This window comes from Petromyzon marinus, chromosome 26 (genome assembly GCF_048934315.1).
Source record: "Petromyzon marinus isolate PM22_M1 ecotype Great Lakes invasive population chromosome 26, UKy_Petmar_22M1.pri1.0, whole genome shotgun sequence".
Lineage (NCBI taxonomy): Eukaryota > Metazoa > Chordata > Hyperoartia > Petromyzontiformes > Petromyzontidae > Petromyzon > Petromyzon marinus.
The window spans coordinates 1,859,623-1,869,272 of record NC_133692.1 but is presented as its reverse complement, the minus strand read 5'-3'; the positions used below and the strand labels follow the sequence as shown (position 1 = coordinate 1,869,272).

General features: G+C 42.9%; 1 protein-coding gene across 2 annotated transcripts in view; it reads left to right on the top strand.

Moving 5' to 3' along the window:
* Positions 1 to 5,019: 5,019 nt before the first annotated feature.
* The window catches only part of LOC116946134 (katanin-interacting protein-like), a 45,401-nt gene continuing 40,770 nt past the window's right edge, over positions 5,020 to 9,650 (top strand). Inside the window, exons 1-2 of one of the 2 annotated variants that reach the window (XM_032961023.2) lie at positions 5,020 to 5,189; positions 8,869 to 9,507. In XM_032961023.2, the coding sequence (XP_032816914.2) occupies positions 8,883 to 9,507 (625 nt within the window). In that variant the 5' untranslated portion in view covers positions 5,020 to 5,189; positions 8,869 to 8,882. The remainder of the gene's footprint in view (positions 5,190 to 8,868; positions 9,508 to 9,650) is intronic. The other variant, XR_004403441.2, reaches the window with a different exon arrangement.

The following is a 9,650-nucleotide window of genomic DNA, read 5'->3' as shown; positions in this document are numbered from 1 at the left end:
GCAACATTTTGGACAATGGACTTTTGTCACAGCGCACGATGAAATAGGGCCACTGTCTGTAACGTCGCCTGTTATATATTTTGTTCCTTTTAGGGCGGTATTATTGACAAACGTGTTGAGATTTGTATACATTATATTTCGGTCATTAATTCTGCATGCAGATGCTTTAAATAATAAGTGGATATCCCAGTGGGCTTTGCCTGTTGTATCTGTGTACGTGTCCGGGTTATTTCTTTACCTTTCTTATACTTTGCACTCCTATCGTGTTGTTTGTGTACTCTTTGTTCTGGTAACGCCCTTACCCGCCCCGACTGGACATCTGTGACAAAATAGCTTTATAGCTCATCGGATTCCTCCTGCAGTATAAATATTCTGATTAAATTGTAATGTTTCGTAATCACGACAGTGAGCGATGACATTTGAATAACACCGTCGTTTGCGGTTTGACATTGGCAGTTCGAACCATTTTAAAGCAGAATGTTATTGCTCTTGGTACTGTCCATTCTCTCCATGTTCAACTTTACATTTGATTGAGGAATAGTGTTGTTATTTGTGTTACATAGGTCCCAAATTTGTCACAATGATCCTCATTTTATGTACCATTTATTCAACCAACATTTAATGTAACAAAGATTGAATGTGATCAGAAGGGGAATTGCAAACATATCACATTTCTATCATATATATTTTAAAAGCATAACAAAATTATCTTTTCAGATTTACAATATTGCTAAATGCATGCAATGTATTTCACGGTTGCATCTCTTGACCCTTTTAAAGTACGCAAACGGATGATACACCGAGTGTAATCAACAATATTCTATTGAGAGTGGTGATAAAGGGTCTCCTTGCATTCTGATGAGTGGAGATGCGCCTTCGAAGGAAATGAGGCTTTTGAAAGACCCCCAAAGCGAATTGTGCCATCTGTAGATGTTTTATTGCAATTGCTCTTTTAGTTACACACCACGGAAAGCAATTTTTGAAAACACGTTCAACGCAACCAATGCAAAGTAACGTCTGTTACAATGTATGCATTAATACTAAAATAAATGCATTCGTTAAAATCACTCATGCAAAATGTAAAACTACGTTATCTGTGCATTAGCTGCCTCTTGAAATTACCCCCTTGGCAAAGATGAAAAGAGGCATTTCTTCATTTTCCAGTCTCCCTTTCCCTTGTGCTGCTGTGCATGTCGCCGTGCGTGCAACTGTGTCCGGTTGTGTCCCATGCATCTGTCTTTGTCTCTGTATGTCAAACTTGACAGCAATTTTTTTAGTTATGATCCAAGACCACAATCTCTCGGCTGAGATTACTTTTTCAGGTGAAAGGTTAGGAGGTCACGGTCACAATGTTTCCAAAAGCATTCACAGTCGCAGAGTTTATAAGGTTGAGAGAGCAGCATTCACAAAATATGCCTCGAGCGACACAAACTGCCCAAGTTTTTTTGTGTGACAAGGGCCATGTGAAAGCTTAGAGATTCCATTTGGAATGTTTGTAAATGCAGCAACTCAGAAATACGTTTGTAGCTTTCAGGTAAAAAAAACTGCAGTTGTATATTTTACGGGTCACTAGCTTAGATATATGTGTCAAACACAGCTCTGCTCTTGCTTTGTCATTGCGCGTATGTCACGTAACTGTGCAATGTGCGATTACGTTTCTAAAACGTATCACAGTACCCAATACAATTTGTACGCAATGAAAGCACCAAAAATATCTCAAATTATATTTTTTAACGTGAGCGCACACGTTTAAATGTGACAAGTACTGAAAGTACTGAGCAAGCATGACCTAAACGTAGAGTCCAATGTCTTATCCGCCACCTGAAGCCAAACTTCGTTATTAGCATGTCCGAAGATGAACTCGATTTTTCGCTTAATTTAATTTTAAAAATAACAAATTCACGGTATGTGGCGTCTTAACGCTGAAGGGATAATGTTGCAGTGTAATGGTTTACCGCACTGCAATCCGGAGGTCGCCACTTCCATCTCCCGGCATTGAAAGTTGAAACAATGGGGCAAGTCCCTTCAATGCCCCCACTTGCGTCCACCCAATCGTACAAATGGGCACGCCCCAGTAAGGCGATGAGTAGCTTACGTGTGGTGGGGTAAAGAGTGGGGACTGCCGGAGATGTTGTTCGACGTTTTGGTAACCCCCCCTCCCGGCACCCCCTTGGTCTCCGTTGTTGTGGCACCGGCATCGCACTTCCAAGGCATCTGACCAACTTGGAAGAGTAGGCCAAAATACCCTGCGGAGGAACCTTTTCGCTGGCAGTGCAGGCAATCGCAGGGGCTGCATTTTATTTTTACCCTGACCTAAATGCGACCAGGATATGCGACATACCTATTTATACACAAGCAGGACAGATTGAGCAGCGGTTGAACGAGCCATCTCAAGCGACGCAGCACCACGCAGATAGTGACCGCTACGTTTGGGGTGATAGCCTTGATTTGACGACATGTCGAATGTGTGCGAGCAGAGGAAACACAGGAGGGTGACCATTGGGATTGTGGTGGAAGGGCAAAGAAGCGGGAAGGTTTTCATCGGGAAAGTAACTTCACGAACAGCAGAGGAGACAAAGAACGGATCTCGCGGTTAGACAATGGAGAATTATAAACAGGTACAGAGAGAAATAGAGGGCAGACATCTCCTGGCCGCCCAGGACCAGCCTAAGATAGCACACACAGCAAATACCTGGCCTGTCATTTAGATATTATTTGTAAAAAAAAAAATGCATACATTTAAGGAGTTACAAAGGAGAATAATGGCATGTGACATTTTTTTCTGCACTTTTTATAATGTTTGGTTATGGTAAATGTTACAGAATAATCAGTGTTCCATTAAAATAATGAAGAGCAACCATGCATCCGCAACTACACTTGGCTCCTGCAACGTATTCCGAATTGTTCACGTGAAGTAAATCTTTACAAGCGTCGTGCTGCCCCCCACCCACCTCCGTTAAAGACGGACGAGTTCATGCTAACGCAGATGAATAGACACTTTGCAAATTTAGTGCGCTACTATATGCAACTAAGGTTGAAAAGTGTTAAAAAGTAGAGCACTATGTTTCTCGTTTTACTACAAATAGAAACTCGACGTATATCAAAAAGTGTTGCCAGAGTAATTGGGCCCTCTTCTTTGGTTCTTTCGGTAAAGTCACGTAGAATGAGAATAAAATAATAAATGCATATTCGCACATTCTCTCCCCAAATAATAAAGCCAAAAATGCATCGTGTCTTTGCTCGAATGACAAAATGTCTCGCGTTAAACAAGTCGGGCTACAGTCCACAGATGACTTGTAAGATATTTACGAGTGCTTTAACAATATTCTCAAGTATAGTTTTTTTCTCCGACGTGAAAATTACTTCAGTATTTATGATTATGTATAAACATCCGTTGCGATGTAGAGCATTCTCGAGCCACCTATTCAGAACTTAAAAAATGATGCAAAAGCGATCTTGAAAACAGCTGTTTGTATTTTGTTTCAATGATGTAAACGTTCACGTCACTGTAAGCCACAAAAATAAGAATCAACAAGGTCTTTGACGGAACATCTGCGTGGACCAGTGTGAGGAATTCAGCGATGGGGTCTGACGAAATGTGGCGAGCAGAGAGGGCTCCCAGCACATTAAAATCCACCAGCAGAATAAAATCACCACCGTGCGATGCTCATTCAAAAGAGGCTACAGTGGATAAGCCGGATAAGCCGCTGCCTCCCAGCAGCTGTCACGAAGGCCCAACACGCTCCACACGTAGAAGCGCTGAGCTTGACAGATTTCAGGGAAAAGCGCATTAATAACGTTAACTATACATTGACGGCACGCGGTAACTATGTCACGTTAATGTCGTGACAAAAGATGAAACATTTTTACGCGACGATAATCTTTTTTGGATTGTACCCCCTATTATGAGTCAAATTCTTGCATGAAGACGTATATCGGCAATGGCTTATATCTTCGTATTCTAATCGACGTTAAGTATTTCATTCGGTAATAATGTAAGTGTCGCGTTAGCTAAGGAACACACTGTATGCATTTTACGGTTGTATATGTCATAGCTGCGAGCTTACGGCTTTCAATCATAATAAAAGCACTTCGAGAAATTGCTTCCATTGTTCCCGCAATAATTTATGGCCAATTTTGCCCTCCCCCCCCTTTCTCATTACACTTTGGTTGAAAAGGAACCGAAATAATTAATCTCGGCACCTGTCACGCAGATACACTGGCTTCTCAGCGAACGTGTCTCAACAAAGCAGTGCTTGATGTACCACTATTGACATAAGTCATTGCGTACGTGCACATAACGTATATACGTGGCTTGGAAAATTTAATATATTTCAGATGTTTCTTCATACAGTACAGCACAGGTATGTTTGTATATATCGAAAATAACAAAACCCACTTGAAAGAAAAAACAACTCAAGAATAATATTTAAACTAAACTATTTTTTAATTTATTTTACCAGGTAAGGCTCACTGAGCTATACGGTATTTTTTCAGAAGCGACCTGGCCACAAATTGATAGCCCAATGAAGTGGCTTATCACGTAGAAATGTATAGCAGCCAAATGCCCGTAATAACATTACGACATACTTGTTATTATACGCTTGTCTTAGAATCACAGAGCGTTGGTCACCGTTGCTCAAAGTATCAACTAAACTATAAAACTGCCGACTATGTATCTTTCTTTAACCGGGTAAAGACCTCGGTGAGCGCCGCAGCTCATTCTTATCAGAAGTGCCCTGGCTACCACGATTGACAGCTCCACGTGGCGACGATACATAGCGGCAGCCTAGCACCTCACACGCGCGTTCACTAAACGTGGAGGACGGGGAACACCACCTCCACAGCTCTCCCCATCCGACCTTGCGGGCACCTGTACGTGCCCCCTTTTCGTGCCTATATATTACAAAAAAAAATAACCTTAACGTGTGGCAAGTGGCCAAGAGCGCCCGCCCGCCGTGCGAAAGTTGCGCCCGTCGGCGTGGGCGTGTTCCCAGCGAGTCCGCCAGTCGTCATAGTCGTCGTCATAGTCCTCCTCCGCCCCTCGCTCCTCGTCACTCGGGTGGCTCACCGTGTCCCCTGCAGCTGGGGCAGGACTCTCTCTCTCATCTCTCAGTGTGACGGGAGGGTGCGTGGGTGCGGGATTGCGACAGGCAGCCGCAGGAAAGTTGTTTCTTAAAACTTCGCAGGTAAGGTTGTTTGTTGTTTGTTTTGAAAATATATTAAAAACGCCGGCAGATTTGTTAAAAAATATATTTTGTCAAGTGTCGTCAAATACAACTTTTTTTGTGTGAGTTATCGGACAGCGCGTCATACGCGATGTTGTGATTGTGAGTGCGACGCGAATGGGGTGGTGGGCGAGTGTCACATTGCACGACTCACGATGAATGTGGTGAGCTCATCAGAGCGATATCTGTGGCGTGTCACTTGTACAGTGGGTTTGTGTGTGTGTATATTCTGTACATCGGGCGACATTGGCATGAAAAAGTAAATTCTGATTTAACGACCGCTTCAACATAGTGAAACAAATCATCAATGGTAAGTTGTTTATGTAACCGTGCTATTTTATGGGCAGGGTTGGAGAGAAAACCATTCTAATGGTGCGGCCATCAACTTTGCGCCACTGCAGTTGCTTAGAGTGGGGGGACAAAATGCTTTCGTTATTTCCTGTCCAATCGTGTAAAGCAGTTGTGCATGACTTTCTGTTTGCGGGCTGCTCATCCTGCTGTACCGCCCCTGGCGTTGTTGAGCCCCGCCAGTGAAACTTACCAGCGGCATAAAGAGCTTGACACAGCAGGAGTGCGCTGGCACAGACAAGTATCGTGGTGACATTCGACGGCTTAAAGGTGTCGTGCCTGGACCGATCGATGCCAATGTATCTCACGGCGCTGAGCGATTTTAATTATCGTACGTCGAGATGCAACGCCGGTCTTGAAATGGTGGTGGTTTCGCGTCCGCGCTGCTACGAATGAAGTCTTTCGACTTGCCCAGGGGGTGTAAACAGGGATTTTTTTTTTTACGAAAACTACTCTTTATAAAAAGCACCAAGGGACGGTGTTGTCTCGCGTTTCACAGCCACTCCTCCTCCTGCGCTTGAGCAATGGTTGTGATGAACGCGATCGGCATTGTGTCAGAGGTAAACGATGCGTTTTGCCAATGTACAGCTGTGTGACACACTAAAACATTGGACTCTTTAAACGCCATCGTGACCTGAGGGCTGTGAGAACAGACATTCCTTTTTCAATTCTGGTTTTTCAGGTTAATTTTCGAGCTTGCTAAATGTCAACAATGTGGCTATAGAGAGTCTGCCTCTTCTGCCATTTGAGATCTTTTCTGAACAGAAATGTGTCAATTCAATTCTAAGTCGCGTTTAAACAATATACATCAGCAACTAAAATGTTTTAGCATTCGCTTTGTAACAACACTGTCATCATCATCATCATCACTATGTAATCATCATCAGGTATGGTTAATCGACTTCTGGATCATCATCGCTAGGTAATCATCAAGCATGGTCAGTCAACCTCTGGATCGAGGTCTTCCCAAGCCACCCACTCACCTCCCTTTGGGATGCTCTCCATCACTTGGTTCCCCCGCTCCATCGTTATCACGGACCCCCATCGACTATCATCATCATCATTATCGCTTCCAGCTGGCCAAGCCAACTTTCTCTTCAACAGTTTAACACGTAGGCTTTCGCGACCAATATTCATAATAAAGGTTTTTGGGTTAGATCGCGTTATTTATGAATGTGTCGTAACCCTCCACCAGCCGACACGGCCAATCAGCAAAAAAGTGTCACGTTGACAAATGATAAATAGTTCACTAATTTAGCCCACCGGTGTGTTGAAGAGTGAATCCACAACATTTACAGTTTGAGTACGACGTTTCGCTGGTAATTACATCCAGCATCATCAGGCAATTCGCCAGAATGGTAAACCCCTCACTTGCTCCCGGTTTTAAATAGAGCAGCAGGGTGACGTCATTATTTAGCTTATTCAGGTGCAGTGATTTTAGGCGGAGGGGGGGGGGTGTTTTAATTATATAATCGATTGGTAATCAGTCAATGGTTGTGATTAGTAATGAGTTGTAGATTAGTAATTAGTTGTAATGTGTGTTATTGTGATTGTATGCTACGTTAGTAATCCGTTAATTAGTGTTGTTTCCACTATAAGGAATTGTAATATGTATTATTTAATAATAGACTAAAAGAACACCAAAGAAATATTAAATTATCTCAAACACAACTGTCGGCAGTGGCAGAACATGCTTGTCAACAGGGACACTCAATTGATTTTGACAACGTTGAAGTGTTGTGTAAAACTAATTATTACTGGCAAAGACTGGAGAATCCATTGAAATTGAGAGAAATAACTTTAATCGCTCTGACAGCTACAGGCTTAGTGCTCCTTGGAAGCGTATTATTAAATAATACATATTACAATTCTTATAGGGGAAACACATACTAATTAACGTATTACTAACGTAGAATATTATCACAATAACACACATTACAACTAATTACTAATCTACAACTCATTACTAATCACAACCATTGACTGATTACCAATCGATTATATAATTACAATACCCCCTGCCTCTAATCACTGCACCTGATGAGTTAAATGATGACGTCACCCTGCTGCTCTATTTAAGACCGGGAGCAAGCGAGGGCTTTACCATTCTGGCGAATTGCCCGATGATGCTGGATGTAATTACCAGCGAAACGTCGTACTCAAACTGTAAATGTTGTGGATTCACTCTTCAACACACCGGCGGGCTAAAGTAGTGAACTATTTGTTTTTTGTCAACGTGACACTTTTTTGCTGATTGGCCGTGTCGGGTGGTGGAGGGTTACGACACATATTAATAAATAATGCGATTTCTCTTCAACAGTTTGAATTGTGTGTCTTAGCATGTGTATGTCCTCCAACCCATTTTACTCTGATTTCAGTATCTCGATGCAATTCCAAGCGTGCATCTATCCACACTTCTCCGCGTTTCTTTTCAGTCTTTATCTCACTGCGTTGTTGTTAAAGACTGCGGTGTGTCTGAATCGTGTCATAGAAGGCACTACATACGGATTACAATAATTCGTCTTTAGACATTGCTCCAGTTCTTTCCATAACCATGTATAGTTTTCCAATACCTCTCCACCTCGGTCTCTTAATTCTTTCATTTTGATATCCGGTTTACCTTCAATTGCTCTCCCAGGTGCCAATATTCTGCTGTGTTTTCCAGTTCACTCCCTCAAACAGACCTCAAGAATTATAGAGCGAGTGTTTGCTGTCCATTAGGAATGAACTGCAAATGTTAAATAACTCAAATACAGAAGCTGAAGATTATGGTTCAGAAAAAATAGGAGCAAAATAAATGTGACTTTGTCTTTAAATATGCTGAATAATGGCTACTTAGAATGATTAACTACATACAAAAAAGGTGTTATAACAGGACAATCTATAGCATTGTCAGCTGCATTACTTTCTCAGTCATGCTGAGCATGATATGTAGTTAAAGTTTTTGCGTGTATGGCAGTACTGTTCTGTAGTTAAATTGTTGCCAATTTATGTTCCAGCAAATTAGTTTTTGTTTTACTTATATGAACACGCAGGAATACCAAAATGTACAAAAACACGAATGTTGTTCAATTTATAATTTTAATAAAAAAAATATTTTCACTTACAGAAAATAAAAAAATGAAATTTGGCCAAATAGAAAAATAGATTGCATAGGGAGTTTACAGCAACAAACAGCATAATGACGCACGCTTACACCAACATGAATGTAACTTCATTGTTGTTTGACTTAATGATACAGACATAGTATTCCTATTTATTGCGACTTTTTTTTCCTTCTCGGTTCACTCAGGCTGTCTGCGTGAAATGGATGACGTGCATTCTGGGCAATTAGCTTCCAAGAAGCGATGGCAGCACGTATCCGAACTCCCTCCCTCACCGGGGAGATGTCCACTCCGAGGCCCCGTTGAAGGAGAATCTCCGGACGGTGGCTCCCCAACCGACAGGCGACCCAGCTGGCAGCTCAGAGGGGGCGGCTGCGATGCGAGCGCCCAGCGCCACAAGGACGAGCCAAGACGCAATTCCGCAGCGTTACCAGTTCCGAGGCGGACCACGGCTGACTTGACGCACGCGAGAGGACTGATGGGGCCAGCACCCAGGCTGCACCATTTGGCGGCCAGCAGTAGAAGGTTGGAGAACGAGAGCGACCGTCTGCCGTCGTTAGGAAGTCCCGGCAAACGCTTTGAAATACCCGACCGGCGTTATTTTAGCCTCGACAGAACTAAGAACCGCTTGAAAGGGCACGACCTCCTCCCGTCGAAAACCCCGGTGGAGCGGGACACGACGAGCCTGCTGGCTCTCAGGAAGCTCTCAATTCACGACGACGAGGGCCAGAGATCTCTCAGCCACGAACGCCGCTCGGCCAACGACAGAGTGGAGCGAGCCGACGCAAGGGGACGCGGCAGAGAATCTCCAAATGGTTATTTACCCGGTATGAGAGAGAGAAAAAACGCGCAACATTTGGTTCATACTTGTAGTGGTACTTGTATTTTAAACAATGTATGCATACGTTATGATGATGGTTGCTTCAAAACGTTAAAATCAGTTGAGTGTTGGGACATTTTTTTGCAGACC